The sequence below is a fragment of the Engystomops pustulosus genome, chromosome 8 (assembly GCF_040894005.1).
Source record: "Engystomops pustulosus chromosome 8, aEngPut4.maternal, whole genome shotgun sequence".
NCBI classification, from domain to species: Eukaryota; Metazoa; Chordata; class Amphibia; order Anura; family Leptodactylidae; genus Engystomops; species Engystomops pustulosus.
The window spans coordinates 82966244-82993873 of NC_092418.1; the positions used below are offsets into that span (position 1 = coordinate 82966244).

The window sequence follows — 27630 nt, forward strand, 5'->3', positions numbered from 1 at the left end:
GGCACTGGCCAAGCACATCAGGCAGTTCAAACAGCCCGGTGATAGCAGATGGTGTATCTTATTGGCACAGAGGTGACCATAAAGACAAGGCCCTAGCAGCGCTGGGGTCCTGGGTTCAAGTCCCAGGGTCAACATCTGCAAAGAGTTTGTATGTTCTCTCTATGTTTGCGTGGGTTTCCTTCGGGGTCCTCCGGTTTCCTCCCATACTCCAAAACATACTGGTAGGTTGATTAGGTTGTGAACCTAATGAACGATTTGGCAAGCTCTGTGCAGCGCTGCGTAATCTGTGTCCGCTATATAAATAAAGAAATCATTATTATTAATATTATTTTGGGCCCACATTTATTAAAGCATTTGCAATGTATTTGTACTAAAAAAAAAACATGCAAATTGCTTGCACATGTATTTATAAAGGGTCTGCAGGAGTTTTGTGTCGTGGCTCCACTATGTCTGACAAAACAGAAAAAAAATGGTACACACTTCCCGGGCTGTGCAGGGTGCACCAGATTCATGAAGAGAATGCGCCAGTTTTTATTAGTCTGGCGCACTCTGTACATTCCATAGGCAAATCGCACATAGTATAGTTTGCACTATTTTTGATAAATGTTTGCAATATAAACCAATAGATGGTCTTCATGTAGCCAGGTGTTTGATGATGAAACTGCCTTGTGTGGTATATAAAAAGCTCCACATGCCATAACTTACCAGCAACTCCGGTCTGTGATCCTTTATATATGAGTGATGTCGGTGACTTAGTACATTTTTTTGTTGTTGACAAAAAGGAGAGAAGAGGATCACAGTTTAATAAAAAGTATATTTCAGTTAATTGCATGGACAAGGAATTCTAAGTTTAGGGTTATGCTTTATAGGGTATATAGCAGTGGTGGCGAACCTATGGCACAGGTGCCAGAGGTGGCACTCTGAGCCCTTTTTGCGGGCACTCAGGCCATTGTCCAAGGACAGAGTTCACCAAACACTGAATCTTCCTGCAGTACCAGGCAACTTAAGAGATTCTGTCCTCAGCACTATTTTAAAGCGACACTTTATTGGCTGTTTGGAACTGCGTGGAAAGTAAGAAGGTGTTGACAGAACTGCATTATCTTTGTGGGTCATCTTGCTGGACCCACCATTTCATTCTGTACAGAGAGGCCCTGGAAAGAAGCTACAATGATAGTTTGAATTTGCCTTCCTTCTGTCAACTATATTGGTGGCCTCAGGCGGCCGATACAATTGAAAGATGTGGAAGAACAGGTTGGCACATGCTGGCACTTCACGGTAAATAAGTGGATTTTGGATGTAATTTGGGCACTCTGTCTGTAAAAGGTACGCCATCACTGGTATTTAGCATAACCCATTATCGAATCCAGTACGCGTAGCCAGATTGTAGGCAGAGCTCCAAGGGCACATGCTCTGGGGCCCCCACCACTTTACTCATCAGGGGCCCCCACCAGCAATGTCCATCTGTCAGCTCACAGCTGTTTCTGAGAGTGATGAGTAGCGGCGGAGCCACCGTGCCACATATTTGCCTGCCTCCGAACTGTTTCAATGACTCACTGGCTCTGTCAGACAGAGCGTACCCGCCCTGCTAGGCTAATATTACTGCCACTTTGCCAGATAGGGCAGAAGCTAGGCTAACATGTAAGTTGGAGAAAGTTTAGAATACTAATGATAATTCAGAATAGTAATGTGCACCACTTTCTGGGCTACATTCATTGAGGGCCCCCACCACATTTTGCGCCCAGGGGGATCCACCTACCTTAATCCGGCCATGCCAGTACATATGTGCTGATGATAAGGAAGTAAAATACAGACATAGAATTTAAGAAGACGTTATTACATTACAGAGAAGTTCTAATTCATAAACAAATATCTGGAACACTTGTTGTTATAAAATAAAAGCTAAAATGAAGTAAAAAAAACCTCGGAAGGCATTCCCATAAAACTATCGGTATGATTAGGGTGGGATAGCAGTGGTTGCCTGGTATTCAGCATGGTCAGAGCTGAGATGTAATGGGCACGGTGTTACACTTATGGTCAGGAAGAGGTTATGATTCATTCACTGTGGTTTTATAGTGTGCCCGCTTTTAGTGGGCAAAGGGTGGCGAGATTCCATGTTGTGGTAATAAAGAGTAGGGTGTGACAATAAAAGACATTCATACGTTAAATTAGTCACTTACAGAAGTCATTACTAAGTTGGAAACACAGTATGGCTGAAAACTCTATAATCCAACTCTGAGTAGGATGAGGACAGATCAACCTTGTCAAAAATAGCCGCATGGAAATGATTTAATTATAGGAATTTACTGGGCAGATACAATGGAAAGACACACATCTAATCCAGCATTCAGAAGCTGGCTGTATACTGTCAGCAACATGAGTGGACACACAGAGCCCTCTGGAGGACTAGGTCTGCCTTTACAACATTTGGTTCTACGTGTCGTCATTGTTTTAGGATATATCCAGATAAGTTTATTTTGAAAAAATAAAAAACAAGTTCAAACGCCATATAATATCCAAAGATCTCAACCAGCTTATTAGTTCTTGGACCGATGAAATTAGTTTGGATCAAGTTCCCAGCCTTGTTACGAGCACAATATTCTCCCAGGCAGTTTCGGAACTGCATTGGAACTTCTTGTGGCTTGTAGTTCACCAGCAGATATCAACCAAAGTAAAATACTTATAGAATGAAACAGAGATAGAATATAATTCAACTCTTAACCAGGCTTCTTCCGCAATGTTCCTATGGAAGATTAATGGCTTTTTTGTCAAAAAGAAAATTCTACATGTGGGGACAATTTATGTAATGTCCTTAATCAAGTTTATGTGAAGCAGCATATGTCTTACACTTAATGGTCAGTATACATAATAATTATATGTTTCAGCCTGTTTTCTGAAAATGGTCCCTGTAGGGTAACTTCTAGGAACTAAAAATTCATTGCAGACATGCAAACCTAAATAAAACTAAGTAAATTGTCTCAGTGTTTAGTGGAGGATTATATAAGAGGTCACTAATATTCAACTGGAACTTTACCATTGTTTTAACAGTTAACAATCAGAACAACGCTCCACTTACCTACATCATGGTCTGCTTGAAATCAATGGGATCTTTATGAGGCATGATGGAGAGAAGTCCTTGTGTGGAGTTACATCTTCTATTCTCACCAATGTTGCAAAGCCATTGGGGATCTAGCAATTTTGGCACAACATATTATGGTGACTTGCAAAAAAATTATTGTTTGAAAATTCAACCCAATGTAAATTTAAGCCACATCCGTTGAAGAACTAACTTGTGGTGTTGTGCCGGGAGCGAAAAGTTGTATAAAAATGTGCTTTTGTAGGAAATCTACTATTGAAATCAAGCATTATAAACCAGGCACAATTACTTATAGATACAGGCACTGTGACTGTGGTATTCCTCTCATATGTGTTATCCATGGCCTCCTTCCTTCTAAAAGCAACTTAAAAAATGATACCAACGAGCAGAATGGCCCTGGGGGGTTCACATTGGCAAAGAAATGCAAGCACAGATGTCCATCAATTAAAGGGGTTATCCGGGTGTTAAAAATTACTTAGGGCCGGGCTGGGGTGGGCTATTTAAAAATAATAAACATGTACTTACCTCCTCCTGCGGCGCCGATGTCCCGCGCCGCGGTCTGTTTCATCCGTGCCCCTGTTTGTTTACAGGGGCACAGAAGCCACGCACAGGGAACTTCCGGTCCGCGAAGTGGCCGGTTCCTCCCATCTGTCCCTATCTCTCAGCTGAGAGATGGTGTCGGATATGAGCTTCTGGCCGGCCCTGTGCACCCTTGTAATCAAACCGGTAATTTTTAACACCTGGACAACCCCTTTAAGTTTTGTGTCATTGCAAGAAATGACACAGGGAACAAGTATTGTACACATAAGGAAGAGAGCTGCAAAAAGACATGTATAGTCATGACGTCAACTGAAATCTATCAGTAATTAGAAAGCAATCCTGTTTTTAAGCCAATAGGCACTGCATCTAACTCCAACAATAAAGTGTAGAGGTGGAAACATCATAATGTGGGACTGCATTCGCCACTGGAAAACTTCATATAATAGAAAGAAGAGTTGGATGAAGGTGTGTATTGGATTGGTTGCTACCAACACCTGGCGAGAATTTCATGTTTCTAGCACCTTTAGAAATACATTTACTTATTAGTTATGTGTTCTACACCATTTGATCCTGCTAATGGTAGTGGGTTTGGATAAATTTGTATTCACATAAAGAGGCTCTGTGTAGATGAAAAATCATACTGCCTATACAATTTAACCCTTTTCAAATCTATGGGATAAATCTTTCAGTTGTAGCAATGTCTGCAGCAAATCTGCTCCATGTGAACATACCTTTAGTGAGGTAACACATATAGAAAACAGTTTATGCAAGAGGTTAATTAAAATAGCCATAGTGTTCAAATGGCTCACGCTTAAAGGGAACATGTCAACAGAAACTGACCTAATAAACCATTACCAGTATGTTGTCATACAGCTGAAGACCTCCCAGATTTTGTTTTTTTTCATGACCTGATGTGGTAGCATCATCCAGAACTTTGAAGGGAGATGTAAATTGGTTGTATAAAGTCAAGGAGGCGGAGATTTTAACACTGAAGTCAAGCTCTCCCTTCCTAAAAACCCTCCTTCGCTGTTCATGGTCAGGCATGCAGAGATATCAATAACCGGATCTCTTGAAATCCAATGCATGATGTCAATCTCAGAGGAAGAGGCATTCAGAACTGCCCACCATGACTTTAGTGTTAAACTCTCCTTCTCCTTGACTTTATACAACCAATTTACATCTCACTTCAAAGTTTTTGTCTTTGAAAGAAACAAAAACTAGAAGGTGTTTCACATTATTTTGGTAGTGGTTTATTAGGCCGATTGCTGATGACAGATTCCCTTTAAAGAAACCATTTGTAGAATGTATTCATTTAGATTACAATACCTTTTCCAAAAGTGACTGGCATACTATAACATTCAGAAATAAGGAAACTGAGCCTCATTTGAGTACAGAATAATATATATTCTTAGACTTTTCAATAAATAATTGCATACACATCAATAATCTCAAAGTATTGAGAAGACAACATTATCATACATTAATAAACTAAATTTCAATCCACAGTGAAGACACCAGAAGCTAAGGGATCCCCAATAATGAAACAAGAAACAGTAAATTCAGATGTGTCTGGAGCCGCACAAAACTTTTGTCTACTGTCTCTGAATATAAGCTTAATAAAAGAGCTTATAATGGAGATAAAAGATGATGCAATGTATGAGGCGAAGAACATTTACATACTGTACATACTCTCGGTTGTACAGGTTCCTTATTAAAAGAAGGTAGGTGACCTGATGCCGGGGGTGATATATGTTTAGAAAATAATAGTCCCAGAAAGAATATGGTCATTCTATATTGAGTAGTTTCAGATAAAAAGCACATACGTAGGAAGGGTCTTGTGATGTGGACATCTCATTGCTACTCCCTACCAGTTTATTCCATGGCAAGGTGTACCAAGTAATCTATTGATGCACCTGATCCTCTTTACATATACATGTGTCTGGGATTTGAGCAGTCTATGCCCTCCGACACACGAACGTGTACAATTTACTGACTACAAACAATGGTCCTGTCGTCTGATGACAATAATATAAGACGGCCTGGGCAGTCGGCGCATGCACAGGGCCATTGAAACCATGTTGGTGTGCATGAGCCCATAGGAAGTTTAGTGGTCGTGTACTATCCGCTGAAACAGTGGCTAGCACATGGTCATAAATTTGGTCGTGTGTATGAGGGCTAAGAATAAGATCACTTAAGCACACCTTAAGGTTAAACCATATGAACAATTATTTAAAGCATAGGTGCTGGATATCGCTCCCCCACAATCATCTATTACTGCCCTATCCCTTGGTTAGGTCATTAATAGTTTTGGGGCTGCAAAATCCCAGAAAAACTGCAGAATATCAGTCATATAAAGACCAGATCAAGTGATACTCCACGGATATACACACTCTACTATTGATTTATGCAAGGTTTGTTAAAAGGTGAGGTCCACCATAACAGCAGCTATCCATTACAATGGCTTCCGAAAGGCATCTCATTAGTAATCACTCTTTTAGACTGTTCAGGATCCAAAAGATGGACTAGTATACAACTATACGCTACCCTATTCCAAAGTTACAGTATATTTTATTGGAAGACGCACAGAGGAAAGACCCATAAAGTTTTCAGGTTTGTGGGACCCCATCAAAATATAAATTGGGAGGAAAGATCAACTCATAGTTACATTAATGAGTTAGGGGTCATCTGGATGAAGGTGTTATCCAAGGACATTACATGAAACAAGAGGAGAGCACATTCTGTGTGTGGTATTTTACATCTCTCTTATTTGTCTTTGGATACTTTCATTGATCACAATCAGTAAAGTTTAGGGGAATAATGCAAGAATTTAGTGCAAATGATCTGCAGGAGCCGGCAGCAAGCGATGACATACATAACCCATTGAAACCTAATAGGGAATCGGTTGGCTGCAGACTGTAACTAATGTTCTGCCTTCACAACAGCATAAAATAAATGTTATACTATATGTAAAAGTGATAAGTACATGCTAGTTACCTAAGCACTAAACACAAAACCATTTAGGTTGAATTTCATATTATCATTCCATTCAAAACAACACAATGAAGAAATTAAACAGCAGCGTGATCCTTCACAGACATAATGACTTGCCATTTTCCTAATATTACTCTATTACTCCTAGGAAAATTATATGCATAGTCCTTTATCAAAAAATATGGTGCATGCATGCGCTGCTGTACGAACAACAAACGTAATGTTAAAGTACTCTGTCTATTGAGCCCAGAAAGAATATGTATGTGATGAGTTGTATGGTCTGGTTTGCTAGTGGTTGTAACATCATCCTTTAGCATGCATGTATAGTAATACATAAGTAATACATATGAACATATCTGTGTGTAATATAATGAAGTCTTGTGCCGTCAGCAGGTTGTTTTGTGATTGGAATGGCCCATGATGGAGATACATGAAATTACACACTTGGATCCAGAAGCAGCTTTGGCAAGTCCTGTAAATAACATACAGGTCTATAGTATAGTAAGGATGATGACAGAACAGAAGAGAATGGTTGGCTGCGGGTGGAAGGGTCAGAGTGGAAAGTCATGGGAGATAATTACAGCGCGCCCATCCCGGTAACCTCAGACGTCAGCCTGAAACAAAAAATGGTAAGATTGTAAAATGGTAGCATTTCTTTTTTACTACATCCATTTTCTACCTACAACTCTATACATCTATATGTCACCATCAAAAGCTTATATGTTACTCTATTATTAGTGACCCTCTACAGGGTAATTCACTAGACCATTCTGCAAAAATGTATCCGACAAAGGGTTAACAGCAGTCAGGTGCTACTAATCTAAAGCCCTTCATTAATTGATCATCAGCAAGTGTGACCACTTCAATAAAAGCTGGTGTTTATGGCCCTTACACCAATATGTATGAAAATTTGCTGAAAATGCCCCGGTTGTTAATGCCTATTCAGGCCTGGCCATCAAGGGGTTAAAGAAGTTATGCTGCCCTGGGAAGAGTTCTAAGGCTATTTCCAAACAAAGTTCCGTCCACGTTTCTATTGTGAGGAAGGTCATTCCCAGGTAGAAAACATTCAAGAAAGTCAGAAATTTTCCGAAGAGTAGTTGTCATAGCAATTTTACCCCCATGTCAAACATTGCAAAGCTCAGAGAAATTTCAAAAGTCACCTAGTAGATCCTACAAACCTCAGTTGGCTTATTAAATGATCACTTTTGTGACAATACAATTGAAAAAAGACTAAACATGTAGGGTATATTTGAAAGTGTTACAAGCAGGGGCGTAACTTGGAGAGACAGGGACCCATAGCAGGCTTCTGAATGGGGCCCCCCTTCCCACTTAAAAAATATGCATACTTGTATACTCACATATGCGAGGTACAACCACACATTTATACACTCATGTGTAAACATATAGAGCATATACACACAAATACAGTGCCATATACAAATGTACAGTATATATAAACACACCATACACCATATACACATACAGCACATACACAACCCATATATGTTATAAACATAATATGCTGTGCAATGTGCAGCATAATATGTATGTATAGGTGATTATCCTCCACTCTTTAGTGTGTCAGGTCAGATGACAGGGCCCCCTGACACTGCTGGCCCCATAGTGGCAGCTACCACATTGGTTTTTCTAAAGGCCAATTCACATCTGTGTTAAGTCTTCAGGTATTTGTATCAGTCAATGTGAGCCCAACCTCGGTTTGGCTGAATAAACAGAAGAGGCGCAAGCCTTTCCACCGATTTAAAAGTCGGTCCAGGATTTAAAAGAATGTATTTTAATGGCTGAAGGGCTATATGAATACAATAAACCACATAGAAGCTTTCTATAGAATGACAGCAAGTAGAGATCTAGAAAACAATAAGCTATTAATATAGAAAGTATATTAGAAAACTGAACATTATTTCAACAATAACATATTTATGCTGAAACAGGAACTTTGCAATCTGCAAATATATAAACACAAGATCTTTTATAAATTGACAAAACCAAACACAGCAAGGTCAAATGTAAAGCTATCTATCCAACAGGGATCCATAGACTGGGTCATTGTGCAGTATAATGATCCCAAGCTCACATGGTAAATATATGTAGATTTAGAGAAACGAAGAACATTAGATCCTCTTTGCCTAATGTGGCAACTACGACCCAGAACATGTCCAAAAAGTTATATGTAACACTAATAACACAAGCATATTCCTGAATAAAGTTTTGATTTTACACCATCCTCCATTATATGGCGTTACTATGAACCACGGAAGATTTCGTTATTCCGCGGCTTTTGTTTTCTCATTTGTTTGGTTTTACGGATACATAGTTTTTTCATTTGGGTTACCATTGTGTAAGGGAGAGTTCAATAATATATGTGTGTGCAGCTCAGTTCAATTTTCGGCAAAAATTCTTTGGCGCCCACTGTGAATTTAATGTTCCCTTTTTTGCATATGTTGGTGAATATACACATATGGGGTATGTATGAACTCCTCACATCTTAGTGTCTTTATGAAAATACATTTTCTTTGTATAAGTATTACATAGTTTAGTGGAACTTTGCATTTTCTCACTGTATGCTGCAAAGTTCCATGAAGGTGGAAGTTGGTATGAATTCAAAAGTTATTTTTGTATATATTGTAGGTGGTGATTTCTGAAAATTTGTGCGGTATATATTTTCAAACACATTTGTGGATTGCTAACAAATATTGCACGGTTTTTGTTTTAGCATTCTTGGGAGTGTAAATTCTTGTTGATGTTGTGTATTGTGGTATATATAAATCTGCTCACTTTGTGTCATAATTTTTAAATCCTTTTTATGCATAAAATTCCACTTTTATGTAAGTTTTGTGTAGAAATACAAGTTTTTATTTTTTTCAATGCATTTTCTTTTTTAATAATTTGTGTTTGTCACAACGTTGCATAGTGATTGTACGGGCTGTCAACTGTTAATCAAAACAAATGCAATTGCCAGGTTGTCTGCTTTCAAAAAATATATTGGTTTTAGGGATACTTTACTTTTTAGTATGTTTTATTGCTCTATTTTGCAGGTTGTGCCTGTCTTAAAGTTAGAAAAGCAGATTTTTGGTTATTTCAGTTTTAGTGATGTTATGTTGATTAAACATGTGAACATATGACTATGAGTTATCTGTGAAATCTACTACATTTAGGAGATGTGAAGTTAAATATTTAGAAAATTTTCAGCAATATGGAATAAAGTAAAAGTAGTTTAGCAGCAATGCTTCAAAAAGCCTCACGTATACAGTATATTATTTCATATTTCAGACATTTTTTACCAATTTATTTAGAAATTATAATGATAAGGTTACACAATAACATTGTGTTGTATGTCTTCCATTAATACTTCTGTTTCTCTTTAATGGTATTTTGTGTGCTCCAAATCGCAGAGAGGTGGTTTAGAAGTGAAAGATTTATCGGGGGTTAATATACTAGAAGTTCTTCAGAAAATGACATAACTCAAGAGATTTGTACATGTGTGTCCATTAAAGATGATGCATCTCTGGAAGTGATTGGAGAGATTCAGTATGAAAATGATAATGCCAAAATTTCAATTGTCTGGCTTATACCGTCTAAAGCTTCCCTTAGATGAATACAGCTTGGCCTTGGAAGATGTGTCATCATAAATATCAAAGAAAAAAAAACATTTCTGGTGTCTGCCTATCCCAAAAAACCTCTGCAGCTCTGCAGCTTACACTCCTGATTGATTGGTAATGTCGCCGGAAAAGTTTACATATATTGTATGTCTTGCATAACTTTTCCTCTCGACGTGTCCAAATATGTGTTTCCTGAGATGATTAGTTCTTAAAGACAATGGGGACATTTATCAGGGCTTGTATGTCAATTTTCTGGCAAACAAATCCTGAAAAAATTGCAATCTGGCGAGGTGGAGGGCTTTATCATATGCTGGCGCCATACGTGCCGCTGTATGATAAATTCCCCCCAGTATCATTTTGTAAAATTGTGCTACAGAGTAATTTGCTATATATGGGGAAGAATTACCGTATATTCTCGTGTATAAGCTGAGTTTTTCAGCACAAAAAATGTGCTGAAAAATGTCACCTCGGCTTATACACGAATCTATTAAAAAAAATAAACTTATATACTCACCCTCTGGCATCCGATGCTCCACGTGGCTCCCTGATGTCCCCGATGTCGGCTCGTCTTCTTTCTTTTGTGCAGCTCCTCTTTCTTCTGTCTACTTTAACTGCCGGCATGGCCGCGTCCATGCCGGCAGTTAAAGAAGACAGAAGAAAGAAAAGGAGCCGCGCGAAAGAAAGAAGACGAGCCGAGCCGACATCGGGGAGCCGCGCCAAGCATCGGAGGGTGAGTATATAAGTTTATTTTTTTTTAGTGCTGGGGGGGCAGGCTGTATACTACTGGGGGATGGCTGTATACTACATGGGGCTGGCTGTATACTACATGGGGGCAGGCTGGTTATACACTACTGGGAGCTGGCTGGCTATATACTACTGGGGGCTTGCTGGCTATATACTGGGGGGCTATGACCAATGCATTTCCCACCCTCGGCTTATACTCGAGTCAATAGTTTTTCCCAGTTTTTGGTGGTAAAATTAGGGGTCTCGGCTTATACTTGGGCCGGTATATACGGTATCAGGATTAGTGTCCGATTAGTGTATGCCCCTTACATGCCAGGGAGGTGTGGAGGGGCATGAAGGGGATGCAGCTGGAGGGGAAGTGGGCACGGTCTGCGGGGCAGTGTCCTGTCTCTGCGTGAGCACACCCACTGCTGCCAACGACTTCTCAAGTGTGAGAGGTCTCTGGCTACCCTTTTTTCTAGGTCAAATAGGACCTCCTCTTGAAGTATTCGGCTGCGCCAGCGGCTCAGGGGGGGGGGTTATCATTCGCAGGTGAATGAGCGCCGGCGTATGATAAATCTCCCTCTGTGTGTCTATGTGTTACCATCCAGTGGTTGTGTTATGAATCGTGTCCTTTCAAGGATTTTACTTACATGTGGTAATATTTTGTCGAATTGATTTAATGAAAGGTCCTTCAAGGGATTGTCCCATAAATTAAACTTTGATGTAATAAGTGTCTGATTGCTGATAATGGAGGGGCTACATGTTCTCTAGGTTCATCATCCTTTTCATACAATATCCCCCCTACTGACAAAAAGATTGAACCAAGCAATCCATCAGGCAGGCAACACTATTATGGAGGCACCTATTGCTGTAACACACTATTATGGGCACATCTATGTCTGGAACATGCTATCATGGGCACATCTATGTCTGGAACACACTGTTAAGAGGGATCAATATCTGGCACGCACTATTATGATTTCACCTGTCATTGGCTTGCACTACTAAGAGGAAACCTATGGCTGGCTTGCACAATCAGGGGATACATGTAGCTTGCATTGATTATTATGGGGGCACCTGTCATTGGCATGCATTGAATGTGGGGTCCCTGTGGCTGCCATAAGAGCAACTGATGCCACATTGTTACAGAACCAACAACTGTAAAATACTTCTAATTTGGCCAGAACCCATACTGTTCAAGTTATAAAAGGCAATAGGGCGTATTTGAGGGTAACAGAGGGTTATTATTCCACTTTATTCTTATACAGTGAAAATGTTCAGGCCTTCTACTGAAGACACATGTTGGGAGTTCTCTGTACATAGTGACAAAAAATTGTGATGTGCCTAATAAGTCAAGAAATATTATTATTATTGTTATTATTTTAACAGAAAATTTCCAGAAATTCCCTAAAAGGCACTACATAGCACAGATATATAATATGATGTTGTATATGAGACTGTATTATTATCCTGCTGTAAATTATTTTATTTTTATTTGTTTTCTTAGCTCAGGTTGTGCAGTACAATCTATATACCAGTTTTATGACTTCTATGCAGGATACAATGCATTACCTGGCGTTAATGAGGTATTGAGCAAGGCTGATGTTAGCTGGGCTCCCAGTGATAGTGATCTGACGCTCCGCTGACCCCTCCATGGCGCTGGCTATTTTGATTTGTGCTCCAGACATTTGTCGAATTTCATTGATTTTGGTCCCTTGGCGTCCGATGATGCAGCCTATTAGCTGGAAAATTAGAAAAGCTGAAACGTATCCAGACATGAACAGCAATACAAGAATAGCGATTGTCATAACACATTGGAATATATACATAGTACTACTGAAACCAGTTATATAACAACATTGTAAGGGGATTTAATAGAACATTACATTTACAGCAAATACTTAAAGTAGTTGTCAGGAATTAAACTTTTCTGTGCAGAAAAGTATCTTTTAAATTACTACCCTCTTTTATCACCACCCAAATAAAATGTAAAATGCTTTCATTATGCCTACCCCCTCTTCTTGTTCCCAACACACAGTATAATGTTTTGTCTGTAGCCTACACACAGTATAATGCCCCCTCTTATGTCCTATGTGCTTTATATTGTCCTCTAAATGTGATCACACCATATAATGACCCCTTTTAAGTCCCTTTATGCCTCCTCTTGTGCCCTCCCCATTGTATAATTACTCCTATTGAACCCTCCATATGATATAATGCCCCTCTTGTGCCCTAACACTCTATAATGCCCCATCTTGTGCCAACCACAATGTATAATGTCCCCTTCCTGTAGCCCACATACAATATAATGACCTCTTCTTGTGGCCCTCACCATATAATGAACCCCCAGGAGGGTAACACCATCCAATCTGCCACACTGAAGAATGTAGGATGTGCACTATTGCATACATTGTAAAGCATAATATGTACAGTATATAACAGTGCACATCTTCCACAGTACACAGCTGAGCTGGGAGTTCGGATAAGAAATGTCAAGGGAGGAGACAGCAGGACTAGAAATCTCTCATCTCTAGTTCTTGCTATTTATTTCCCCCATGTGGTCAACAGCTACTGGGCTGCATTAAATCATATCTGTGACCTTTGACACCCCCCCCCCCCCCGGGATAAGAAGACTGTCCACATGTATGTGTATGTGTGTATCTGCTATGTATGTGTGTATAATTTATATATATGCTGTCTGTATATACTGTATGTGTGTGTATGTATATGCTGTATGTGTGTATATGGTTTGTATACATTGTAAGTGTATGTATATGCTGTATACTTTATGTGTGTGTGTATATTTGTGTAGAGTGTATATATTGTATGTGTGTATATGTGTATATGATGTTCGCATATTGCATGTGTGTATATGCTATATGTATATGCAGTATGTTATGTGTATTTATTTTTGGTGTGTTTATACTGTATGTATATATGGTGTGTATATCTTGTATGTCTAAGTATGTGATGTATATATAAAATTTGTGAGTGTGTATATAATGTGTATATACTAGTAATTGTGCATATTTGATGTGTATTAACTCTATGTTAACTGTATATTATGTGTATATACTGTATTTGTTTGTGTAAATGTATGGATGTGTACATAAAGGACCAAATTTATCAAATATTGTGCAAACTGCACTATGTGCAGTTTACCTGTGTACTGTGCAGGGTGCACCAGATTCATGCCACAACAGAGTGCACCAACTTCTTTTTGGTGCACCTTTAACATAAATTATTCAACAAAATTCGGACACTGTATGATAAATATGGCGCAAGGTTTGATGGTGCACAGTAACGCCCCTTTTAGTGCAGAATGTATGAGCGTTTGCATGTATGTAATAGGATATAAATATTAGTGTATGTAAATGTGTATACAGGAATAGTGGGCGTGTTACAGTATACTGTGGAAATTGGGTATGTGCAAGCTATACAAGAGCTATGCAAAGAAATTAGAAACAGAGCTTCATCTGCCCAAAATTCTGTAGATATGAGTTCTGCTGCTTTAGATATACTAGTAGATTAATACCATTCATATCAGTTCCATATCACGGCTAATATTGGACAAATGATCTGATATGACGGCATCCATTGGCTTAAAATTAAGGATTCTTTGGAACAGTGAAATGTTTCATAATGTTCCCTTTGAAGACATTCACTGCCTGCTATCTGGATCTGCACCGTGTCATTTTTGGAGCTCAAAGGTCATCATGCCTCTTAGAGCCTGTGGGTGAATGGCCTCATTTTTTGTGAACACCTATTCGTATAACCAAGCAGGAGATATTTCACATAAATCATTCTTAAAATCATATGTTAAAAGAACATTAGCGACAAAGGATCATACTCACATCATTTGGTATGGTGAGTTCATGAGTACTTGCCTGGGGACTGGCATCCATACCTATTACATGAAGAAAGTGTATTAGGGTCCTAGTTTCCAAAAACCCTAATCCACTGCACCCATTTGTAGCTCACCTGTTTCTTGTCCTTGCTACCTCTTATTTGGCATATGAATTTCCAATTGCCTTTGGCATCTTATATTCTACAATGAGCTTATACTACTAAGTACTTACCTGAAATCTTTACGTAAAGTCAGATATTTGTGTCCTAGTGATTGGCTTCTTTAAACATACCAAATGTCTTATGTAAATGAATCTTCAATAACATTGGCAATTATTATTATTATTTGGTGTATGTATATATATATATATATATATATATATATATATATATTATACATTTTATAATAAATAATAGAAGAGATCATAGAGGATCAACTTGGGGATATTCCAAGGCTGAGGAAATGAGGATTCAAATGTTGGTGGATATGTCTTTAGGGCCAAAACCCAAAATATATGTAATAGCAAAGACTATGTAAACAAAACTTTTCATTCTTTAAAAAAACACAATACTTTGAGATGTATAATAATACGGAGTATCAATGCTTGGACCGACCAAATAAATTACTTCTGGGTCCCACCCTCCATCAACCCTTAGGAAATAGACTGTAGCAATCTCCAAAGTGGAATTCATTCTGCTGTGGATTCAGTATTATGTCAGAGAATGGGCCCACTAGTGGTTATCTGGTGGGTCCGGTTGTCATTGATAATATATTTTGGTAGCGGTGTAGATTTACTATTTTGACAGATTTAGTAATTTACTATTTTGATAATTATCTCCCTTGCAATAGAGAAAGTCCATAGCATTTCACTAACTAACGTGATATCAAATTATGCAATTGTCCTATTATAACCTAAATTTCATACAATCATTTAGTACAACTATGTACCGTGATATATACTAGTTAATAGAATGTGGCCTATATTTCATTTTTAATTGCATTTAAAGGAATGTCTGCTTTAGATTAACTATAGCAGAAACTCTTTTAAAACATTTACATTTACAGTTTATTTTTAGCAATTTAGTTCCCTGGGAGAAGCCATTCGGACCTTCCAGCAATTTAAGTTTCTTGTACGGTGTTCTTGATATAAGGGACAAAAGTTAATGGACAAATACAGTCTCCATGAGGATACAAATATAACATTTCTCTATGAGATAGGGAAGTAAATAAGCTACATATAGAGAATATCTATATCTGAAATATTTTTTAAACTGTACCAATCTACACAGCAAAGCTTAAAAGTGACAAGTCACAAAATAGGAGTCCTACAGCTATTGTTCTTCTCTGATAACTATTAATTCATTTGATAAGAAAACGTGAAGAAATCACATGTCTTTTTTTGAAAATGGGGAGATCATATCCTACTTCATAAGCAAAGTCTACAGTATTTCCAGAGTCTTAAGGAGAATCAATAGTGTTTCCTCACGTCCTGTGTACTGATTCTTTTCTAGTTGTATGTTATTACCAGTTATAATTCTTCGCAAATTTGGTTTAATTCCTAAAATTAATTTTACAACTAAATTCCATGATTCATACTGACTTGCCTATAAATTCCTACAAATTCTCCCCAAATGCTTTGTATCATTTCATATCCAAGCAAAACAATAGGTTGCAAACAGTGTGCTAAATCTCTACACCCTGCCAAATCCAATTCTCAAGTGATAGCATTTTGTCCTGTGTTTTCCAAGTTATGTTTCGTCTGAAAAATACAGCTAACGAAAAATCAGATTGCAGAGAACTTGAACATCTAAAGTAGGACATTTGTGGTCCAGATTTTGAGGCTACTTGATCATGTCTGTTTTGAATTGTAGCTTCAAACTTGATATGAAAAGTGAATATGAAGTGATATCAAAAACTTGAGATATTTGACTGTGAAATGGTCTGGATAATTATTGAAAACTGAACTGAATGCAGGATGGATCATTACTTAATCAGTGAGAATGATATGTATGATGTGAATATCTCCACCACCTTCCAACCCTTCGTTTTTGAACCACAGTCTTCAAGGGTTCTACTGTCTTGAATATAGAGTCTCTTTCACCACCTCAATCATCTACCACTAGATATTCCCTTTATTGGGCATTCTCCACGGAATCTGGTTCAGTCACAGTGTTATTTTTGGATCTATACTGTCAGATGGGTCTACTACGGTCAAGACCACATATTCAGCAGTAGAGATCTCAATTAGCATATTGGGTACGGAAACTATGCTATTAAGTTCCCTACTGGGGTCAACCCATCAGGCAGTAAACATACCTAAAATAAATGTACTATGGATTATGCTGTAAGTGTAGGGGCCAGTGAATCAGTTTTACAATGAATCAGTGGAATAATGCCTATGGTTTAGTTTGGTGAAGCTTTTCTTTAAGATGTAGAATTTATATAATGGTCTTCAACCAAATGGAAGTAGTAATTTTATTGGTGAAGTCAACTATAATTACAAGTGACTTTATATAGTCCAAAGTATTTTACCTGCTGATTGGCCCATCAAGTTTTGAGCTTCTTCAGAGGAATGTAAGGGCAGCTTTTCTCCTAAGGAGAAAGAAGAAATACCGGTATATTTAACTTTCTTGCCCTTAAGGATATTAATCATCTAAAAAAGCTCATAAATTGATGAGAAAATGGAATATATCCAGCATTATTTCTGATACACATAACTATTTCTATCAAAGAACCTTTAGAAGTTATCTGAAACCCAACCATATATTATGGAGTGCAAGCTGATGGAGTTATAAGAACATTACTAATTATAGTGAATTTAAAAAAATAAGAAATTAGTGCATAAAAAACATAAATGAACAAAAAAGTGAAATGCCTGAGACGTGAGAAGAGAAAAGAAGGAAGACTCTAGAACGGGAAAGTTGGGTACGTACCAGGGAAAGCAGGGGTGGTCTGTCCGAGGGGAGTAAAGGGGGTTTGCTGCATGGCCAACTGGTGGAGCTTGGTCAACTGCTGAGGGGTAGGAGGGACATTAGAACTAAGAAGGTTATTGTTAGAGAGTACAAGAAGTCACAGGCACAAGAAAACAGAGTCAAATAATAAAAGAAAAGAAAACAAATCACCAGGCCGCCATGGGACATACACACACAATGAAGAGGAGACCTGACGAGTCCCCCTAAAATAATATATAATGGAGCATATATTCTCTAATTATCCTAGTAGAACATTTCATTCTCTTCATTTGTTCATTTGTCTTGTACTCCTTCATTTATTGGAACATCCATACTGTCTATAATTTGTATAGATTGTATGGATAGCCAATAGCTATACACTTAGGGAGGGCCATTCGGTGCCGTTCATTAGCCTACCAGCACAGGATCAGTAACATTTTTTGGAAGAGCACAAAACAATTGTACTGCAAGTAATAGTTATGGGGGCATTTTATAACTTTTGGGGGTTTTTTGTTACATTTATGATATTTTATTAGATAATATTCAGTATTAGGCCGCCATAGTTTGGTATTAAAGGGGTTGTTGAGGATCTCCTACTTGAAGACACTGCTACATTTAGGTGAGCTGTTATTGGTGATCCATATTTAAATCTCAGACAACCTGTCAGCAGAAATCGACCAACAATCAATATCCAGCATATCAGCACCTACAGAGCATGGTTATTTCATGACCCAGTGTGGTGGCAACATTCAATAAATCAACTTCGAAGTGAGATGTAAATTGGTTGTAAAAAGTCACTGAAGTCAAGCTCTCCCCATCTCAGAATGCCTCCTTCTTTGTAATTGATGGAACTTAGTTTAGGGAAATCATAACTTTCTTTCCTAAAAGGACATCTACTACCACTTTATTAATAATGCTTTATAATGCATGCTCGTTACCTTAAGGGGATTAAGCAAACATTTTTAGCTTGATCCTCTGCTCCTTTAGTATGGAGAAAAGAAGGTTATAAAAATATGTAAATTAGCCTGAGGCACTTACGTCACCTGAGCGCCACATGGCTCCTCCGCTCCTTATTTTATTTACGCCCCCTGTTCATTAATATTCACCTCTCTGTCCGCTTGCTCTTGTCAAACAGCCAGTGACGTGATACGGCTATCTGACAAGAGCGAGCGGACAGAGGGGTGAATATTAATGAAGAAAAGAAAAGGCGACTGGCAAAGGGGATGGGAACAGAAGATGAGTATAAGCATCTACCATCAGGTGATCTGATGGAAAATGTCCTTTAGGTCTGGAACATAATGTCAATCACAGCAGAGAAGTGTTCTGAGGTGGGGAGAGCTTGACTTCAGTGCTGAGCTCTCCGCCTCAGCACTTTATACAACCAGTTTATATTTCATTGTGAAATTGATTTTCTGGATGATGTAACTACACTATGACATAGTGAAAATATGATCTGAAATGGGTTTAACTGCTTGGTAACATACCGGTAGTAGTCTGTAGGTGAATTTCTACTTACTCATTCCCCTTATTGTATAGAACGCAAGTATTATGGATTCAAGGCTCTATAATTCATGATTGGTATGATACGTGACAAGATGTGAATTGCGTATGGGCTATATACATCCATTCACATGGTTTAAACAGGTTAAATTATTGTTGATTCAGGGGTTCAAAAATCTATAGGATATTCTCAATGGATGTTAAGTTTGCTTTTATCATGCCGTATGGTTGCTTTTTAGCTTAGACGTATAAGAGCAAAGCTGCGATTTTTATTAAACTACAAAGCTGTGCCTTTTATTAAAATACAGTTCCTACCAATAATATGAGGGGATCTGAGACACACCTCCTGCCTCATCATTGGTTCAAGGTGTTGCTTTCTCCTCCCCCTAACAGTTTGAAATCTTCTTATTGGCTGATTTGTATTAAAACAAAGTTTTTCAGGAAGTCAGTGCTTGGAGGGATGATTTTTCATTAGATCAAGGACAGAATGATCATATAGTGCAGACTTCTAGAGAGAAAACTGGATATCAGGTGATTTTTACTGATTCAAATAAGCCTTAGAACCACTGTAATCTTATACATGCATAAGTAATAACTGTGTAAAATCTGCCCATCCAAAATATATAGCATCCAAATATTTTCTTATTACGACGGATGAAGCCAAGTACTCTATGCATTGTGACATACGTTCCATGGCTGCCCTCCGAGTAACAAATACAGAGCTCCCATCTCAGACATATTAATATTATGATGTAATATTAATTAGCAGTAACATCAGCATGCTGGGGAAGAAAGTGTAAGGAAGAGGAGGGTGATAGAAAGTGAGAGATGAGAACTCACATCAGGGTGAGGGATTGCGTACTGTCCTTGGATAGAATAGGCCTGAAAAAGAGGGGAAAATATAATCAGAGTGGTATAGACATACGGAAATAATATTCATAGGTGACCCAGGAAACTACAATGCAGCATTCTGAAACGTGCACAATTTTATACTATGGACTCTCGCATGCATCTGTTCACAGTCCAGAACATATAATATAAGAGAACAAAGTGTAATCAGTGCGGCTATCAGTTACATACATCGTGGGGGTTGTTTAACTTTAGTCTGGAGATTTGTGCCTGTCTTTTTTGGGGGTTGGGGATTGGCTTGGGGCTTGTTTGATTTATTTACCGTAGTATGGCGGGCATACATCGGCGCCGGGGAAAGGAGGAAAGGGAGAGCACCGCTCACCCCCGCCCCTCTCCGTAGCTTAACATAGAGCCCGTCACCGTATTCCATTACGGTGCCGATTGTGTGCTGCACCGTACCGCTCCCGTACGGCTCCGTGAGGCCATTGCGATGTATGGGGGACGTGTATACATCCCCCATACGTTCGTGTGAATGTAGCGTAAGGCAGTATGCACCACTTTTGATGCATTTGAGCCATTGGCACTAAGTGCACTTTGCCTCACCAATGTGCAGGGTGCGCTAGATAATTGAATACTAAAGCACCACTCCACTTTGGGTGCACATTTTTCTGTGTTCTCAGATACAGTGCAGCTGCGAAAAACACTTCATAAATATAACTAAAATATATTATATATAAATATAATAAATATAAGCTTCAAAGACAGAATACTGGCGCAGCTGGTTTAATATATTTGGGTCATTGCATCTAAAATTTGCCAACATCTAAAAGTTTCCATCCTTGTATGAGTTAATATGGCTATACAACTGTATTATAGTGACATCTAGTGTTTACCATAGTATATTACATGGAACGGAAAAGTACAGGCAGTTCTTACATTCCTATCGTGATGGTGTTACCTCTCTTCCAAATTATTTTTAAACTGTATATTACTATATGTAATAGATACAGCACCCACTGATACATTTGTCGTTCTCTGTTTTTCCTGATGGGAAATTGTTGATACAATACAAGTAACTAGTAATAAATGAATCATGCAATTATCAGAAATCTATGAGCCCTGAGATGAAGTCACTGCTGGATGAGACTATTTCTACTCCATATACTACTCATGACTTGGACTGTCAAACATCTGCAGACAATTCCGATCTAGACATCATTAAGATAAGAAAACTATTATGATGTCCATTAATTCCCCAATTACATTGAATGCAGATCATTACACTAAATACCCAGCCATTCATGCATAGGATGAGGGATCATTAACTCTGAGACACACGCCAAGGCAGTTTTGGAGAAGAACACTTTACATCGGATAATTCCTCTAGATGAAATCAGGGACAACCAGAGCTACAGTATCAGCCAAGAGATTTCTATGGGTGCCACATTAGGGACCTATACTAAAGAAATCTATAATTTGGTTGTGAGTTTAAATGGATTCCTAGGATTTAGATATTTATGTACTATATTTGATCATCAATGTTGGATCTGCAACATAACCTACGGCACCCCTCCATGTGTTCATAGATGTGTTCAGAACTGGCAGTACTCTACTTTCTTAGAATGTACAAAAAAGAACTTGGTGTTGCCTCAGAGTTTATGATCCAAACCCGATGAGTGAAAACTTGAAGGATGAGAAAACATGCAAGAAAATCTTTGCGAACTAACGGGCAGAGGCTGGTGCTGCAGCAATAGGCTGAGGTTGGCAGTGGAGGCACCCAGCGGGTCCGCTCTTACCTGGCCACCTGCAAAAATGACAGGGGCGGAGGCGGGTTTTGGACGGTAAGGGATGGTGGCACCTTTTGGAGGGGACTAGGAAAAGGGATAGGAGAGGGAGAGATAATATTAGAGTACCCCCCTTCAGAATGAGACAACAACCCTGTAATGTAAAACAGTATAACACAACTAACCAGGATCTACAAGTGCCTAGTATAGAAAGTGTAAAATCTGTTCATTTTAACATACAGCTCACACAAGAGAGAATTTTCTTAATGTTGACAGTAATGACACTTAAGACCTATCAATTGTCTTTGGGTGCCACATTTTTGCAAAACCATACTCAAAGGTCACATATTTGGTCACACCACTGGCATTTACAACATGGCAGACACCAAAAACCTAAAGGAGTTGTTTTTAGATTATACTTTTTCACACTACTGGCGCAGGTGGTGTACAAATAATGAAGAATACATAAGAAGTTATATTAACTTCTAGTTCTATTTGCATTCTAGCGCAGGCCACTGTTGGTATACAGACGTAACTGGAATGATGTCACATAGACAGTGTGCTCCCGCTATAGCCTCTAGCAGTAGCCTGTATTCAGCGGTATCGGGTGCCTGCTGCTGTCAGCAGTGATGTCACACCAAGATGTCAGCGGTGGCGGGAATAGTCATGCTGGATCAGACACAGGAACCGAGGTAAGTATAGGTTTTTTATTATTTTTACACCACCTGAGGCTGATTTCTCTTTTTTTGCGACGGGTGTCAGATAACATTTAGTATGTTGTGAGAGTTTAACTTTAATCTACAAAATCTTTGCTTTTGTTCCATACATGCCTTTGTACTGATTATTTTGCTTGTCTTTTCTTATTCATATAATATACAGGCGGTCCCCTACTTAAGGACACCCGACTTACAGACAACCCATAGTTACAGACAGACCCCTCTGCCCACTGTGACCTCTGGTGAAGCTCTCTGGATGCTTTAAAATAGTCCCAGACTGCAATAATCAGCTTAAAATTGTCTGCAATGAAGCTTTATTGATAATTCTTGGTCCTATTACAGCAAAAAAATTTTAAACTCCAATTGTCACTGGGGCAAAAAAAAAAATTGTCGGGAACTACAATGATAAAATATACAGTTTCGACTTACATACAAATTCAACTTAAGAACAAACCTACAGTCCCTATCTTGTATGTAACCCGGGGACTGCCTGTAGAGCAGCCCATGGACTGTATTGTATGTAATATATATACTAGAACACTCGACACACCCAGAGTCTATTTTTATACATTAGTAATCCTATATAGGTATGTTTGGGTCTTCCTAATCGGCTGGTATTGATTATGGGGGAGATTTATCAGAAGTGTCTAAGTAAAACTGTTCTAGTTGCCCATTGCAACCAATCAGAGCTCAGCTTTCAATTTCCCACAGCAGTTTATAAAATTACAGCTGAGCTCTGATTGGTTTCCATGGGCAACTGGGCAACAGATTTACCTTAGACACATCTGATAAATCTCCCCTTTGTGTGTATTAGTGTGTATACATTACCGCTACTCCAACACACTGTACCTCCAGCATCACTACACATATCTGCTTCACACACTGGATAATAGCATCAGGGGTGCCCGAAATTGTGACAGCACGTTCTGTGGAGTTGGGCAACATGTCTCCAGCCACCTGCACCTGAGCTCCTGTAGACTGCAAAAAAAGAGACCAACAAATACAGCATATTATATAACCTTCTCACTTTACTACACTTCTCTGTCTGCTGTCATCACAGCCCATTATCTTTTCATAAATCAATGTGTGTACAGGAAGGAATAACACAATTCCTGATTATCAAATGACATAAATTCTGCATTTTGTAGAAGTTTTCCCCTCTGCAGGCTCTATGTCTAATTTTCAGTTGTTCCAGAGCTTCTAGGTGGGAACTAGCTGCTATAACGTCTACTTTATAGCATACACAGAAAGTAAAGATAAGCAAGATATGTGGTGAGAGAAGAATATTTCAGTCTCAGATAAGATATATAATAGAGGTACTTGTATTTGTTGGTTTTACTGATATATTTTAAAAAGTTAGAGACCATTTAAAAAGTCATACAGCACAACAAATGCTCTAAAATGATATTTATCAAACTAATTTAATATTCCCATTAAACCTACCTCTCTGATTTCCTTGATCTTGGAACCACCTTTTCCAATCAAAGATCCACATTGACTTGCTGGAACTACAAGTCGTAAAGTGACAGGAGGTTTGCTGGTTGCAGTACTGTTACTCATTGAATTTATGATGTCCTAAAAGATAAGGAGACGTCTAAAACGGTGTAGTACCGTATTTTTCTGACTATAAGGCGCACAGAAAATCCTTTGATCTTCTCAGAAATCAAAGGTGCCCCTTATAGCCCAGTGCGCCTTATATATGAACCGTACTTAGACAACAGCTGCCTTGAACTGTGCACAGGTCTGCCACCTGCTGGTCATTCATCCTTATAATCAGGTGCGCCTTATAATCCGGTGCACCTTATATATGAAACTAGATGTTTTAACAGGCATCTATTGATGGTGCGCCTTATACTCCGAAAAATAGGGTATATAAAATACATACATTTGTGAAAAAAAAACAATGAGGGGGGAATTTATTATACACTGGGGCATATGATGAAATCCCCCCACCCCCACCCCCTCCACTGCTTGATATATATTCTAGGCCTGGAATAGAAATATATGCAGCGGGCAAACTTTCACAGCGAATGTGCAGGCGACAAAACACACCCCTCTTGGCCTCTTTGGCATATAGGGGGAAATAATCACAATTGCAATTATTTCAGGGCTTCTCCACCTCTTTTCTGGCATAGAGGTCCTGATAAATCTCCCCCTATATATTTATATTCTATAGTGAAAACTATCTTTTTTAGTAACCAAGTGGAGTTCACAATTGATCCCCTCTACACCCGTGAAAATAATACAGTAGTTTTTAATCAGTTGAGAAATTATCGAAAACATCACTCATAAAACTCTTACCTCTTCAAACTTATAAGCAATCATAGCAAAGGCCTTAAATATAGCATCAGTAGGTCCAGTGATGGTTACAATTCTTTCCGGGCAGTTTCCTTCTGAAATGTTTATCCGTGCTCCACTCTGGGTTATGAGAAACATTTGTTCAACAATTACAGCACTACAACAAGCACTGAATATAATAGAGTCTATGAAATATTGTATGAAAGTGATGAGGCTATTCTAAATAAGGAGCCAAATAATACCAGCAGATATTGCACATAAGCCTAACTTGTACCCATTTACCCCTACTTAAGAACACCCGACTTACAGACAACCCCTAGTTACAAACAGACCTCTGGATGTTAGTAAATTACTCTACTTTATCTTTAGGCTGCAATAAACAGCTATAACACTTATCACAGGTGTCTGCAATTAAGCTTTATTGTTAATCCTGGTTCTTATGACGACCCAACATTTTTAAAATCCAATTGTCACAGAGACTAAAAAAATTTTGGCTGGGGCTACAATTCTAAAATATACAGGGGCTCATTTACTAAGGGTCCGAACGCCGCACTTTTGTCGGGTTTCCCGAATATTTCCGTTTTGCGACAAATTGCCCCTGTATTTTGGCGCATGCGTTCGGAATGCGGCGCATCTGTTGCTTTCATGCAACAGAAATCGGGGGCGTGGCCGTCGGACAACCCAACGGATTCGGAAAAAACATGGAATTTAAAAAAAGATTTGTGTCGCAAGATCAGCACTCACATGCACCAAGAAGAAGAACTCCGGCGGTACTTGGCGCAGCAGCGACACCTGCTGGATATCGGGCGCACGACCTTAGTGAATTCCGGCAGACCCGAATCCTCATCCACAATGCGCCGTAGGATCCCGAATGTACTGGGTAAGTAAATGTGCCCCACAGTTCCGACTTACATACAAATTCAACTTAAGAGCAAACCTACAGAACCTATCTTGTATGTAACCCGCGGACTGCCTGTAATAAATCCCAATTTTGACTCATGTGCCAGCGTATCATTAAACAGCTATGGCCTCCTGATTTATCAAGTGACCGTCTTCACGACAGTAAATTTTAGAATTGTGCTATGACCTGTTCATCGAATGAACAGGCGCAAGCTATAGCTAGTGTGAAGGAACGTCCCTGTGTGCAGGTACCCTTCACACCAAATTGGCGTAGAGGAGGTAAAATCAAAATTCCCCCTATATCTATGTATCATATAACATCAAATTCTTATTCTACACAAAACTCCTCTTGTGCTGCACATATTTGCTAGAAATCGTTCCCAACATTTTTAAAGGGCCACTGTAACCAGGTTTTACCCCATTAAACTACCATCAACCTCAGATTAAATGTTGCTGAAGTTGCAAACTGAGGGGTTAATACATCTAGCTTTTATTCTTTGGAGCATTTCTATGTAAGAAAAAATAGGGCAGACATCCTCAAAATATTTGACTGGCTCCAGGCAGAACTCAATGTATAAATTATAACAAATATATGCATTTTCCTTTTACATGAATTTGCATGTAAGATTTGTGTTATCACTCCAGGACTTGAATTAAAATATGGAAAGCAAAAGATAGAAATAAATGATCTTGTCCGCAATGACTACATTCATAGTACATGTTATGTATGTTCCTAAAATGTATCAAAAACTAGAAGGCCGGATCTTCCTATTCTACATTAAATTGTAAATTATAGCATTAGAGAGCAAGCAGAGGATTGGATATTTACTTTGAAGGTTTAAAGCTAATTGTATCAGCAAAAAAATATTATCTCCAAGGGAAAATTCCCCAGATGTTCAGAAATCTAGATCAGTGATGATTTTTGATTTTGTGGGAAGGGGGCAATTGTGAACATTTTTCTAATATACTTCATTAACAAATTCTTCTTAGTTTGTAAAGTAGCAGGCTCTAAAGTGCCCCCTAGTTACAATGTTACAATGGAAAATCTGTCTACAGGATCCAAGACAGGTCTCACTCCTATCCTGTTTTCTACATAGCTGTGAGTGTTAACCCTTTCTGCTCTCTCCCTGGCTGTAGTATGCTTTGAGCATAATTTTCAATGCTCATCTTCACTACCAGAGTTGTTTAACCAAACACAGGGATATTAGATGTGAGCTGTACAGGCTGAACTACGCATCTCTATGGGATGGAGTAGTTTGGGTTTTTTTACAAAGTAAAATTTGTTAATAGAGTATATTAGTAAAATGTTCACTACATCCTCCCATACATAATATAATAAATTATTTCAAATGACAGTTACACTTTAAAGGAAATCTACCACCAGAATCAATGATAAACCAGGGGCTCTTACCCATAGATCCAGGCACCGTGACTGTGGTAATCTTCTTATACAGTATTTGTTAATCATAGCCTCCTTCCTTCACAGGCTGTTACAGTGTTTCCACCTCCCCTATGCTCTCCCATTACTATCCCCTCCCTTTGCTTTATATACCGGTAATCTCATGGCAGTGAAACTGCAGCAGAGAGGGCTTCTTACTCATCAATATAATTTTAAAAGTTGATTTTAGAAGGAAGGCCATGGATAACAAAGAAATATAAGAAGATTGCCACAGTCATGATGCCTGGATCTATGATATCCTTGGTTTATCAAGGCCAAACACAACTACTGCATCCCATATAGTTATAGTTGTTAAATGTTTCTTACCTCTTCTCGCATCTTTTTCACAGTTTCCCCTTTCTAAAGAAGATAAAAAGAA

General features: G+C 38.6%; 1 protein-coding gene across 12 annotated transcripts in view; it reads right to left on the bottom strand.

Annotated features, from left to right (window-relative positions):
* Positions 1-5017: 5017 nt before the first annotated feature.
* Positions 5018-27630, bottom strand: part of PCBP3 (poly(rC) binding protein 3) — a 44316-nt gene continuing 21703 nt past the window's right edge. For 5 of the 12 annotated variants that reach the window (XM_072121546.1, XM_072121545.1, XM_072121548.1 and 2 more), the window contains 11 exons: positions 27579-27611; positions 24917-25033; positions 24059-24190; positions 23465-23593; positions 21843-21986; positions 20107-20148; positions 17749-17827; positions 17348-17407; positions 14823-14875; positions 12541-12710; positions 5018-7239 (listed from right to left, as the gene is read on the bottom strand). In XM_072121546.1, coding sequence (XP_071977647.1) covers positions 7203-7239; positions 12541-12710; positions 14823-14875; positions 17348-17407; positions 17749-17827; positions 20107-20148; positions 21843-21986; positions 23465-23593; positions 24059-24190; positions 24917-25033; positions 27579-27611 — 996 coding nt within the window. In that variant the 3' untranslated portion in view covers positions 5018-7202. The remainder of the gene's footprint in view (positions 7240-12540; positions 12711-14822; positions 14876-17347; positions 17408-17748; positions 17828-20106; positions 20149-21842; positions 21987-23464; positions 23594-24058; positions 24191-24916; positions 25034-27578; positions 27612-27630) is intronic. The other 7 variants (XR_011849433.1, XM_072121550.1, XR_011849434.1 and 4 more) reach the window with 7 other exon arrangements.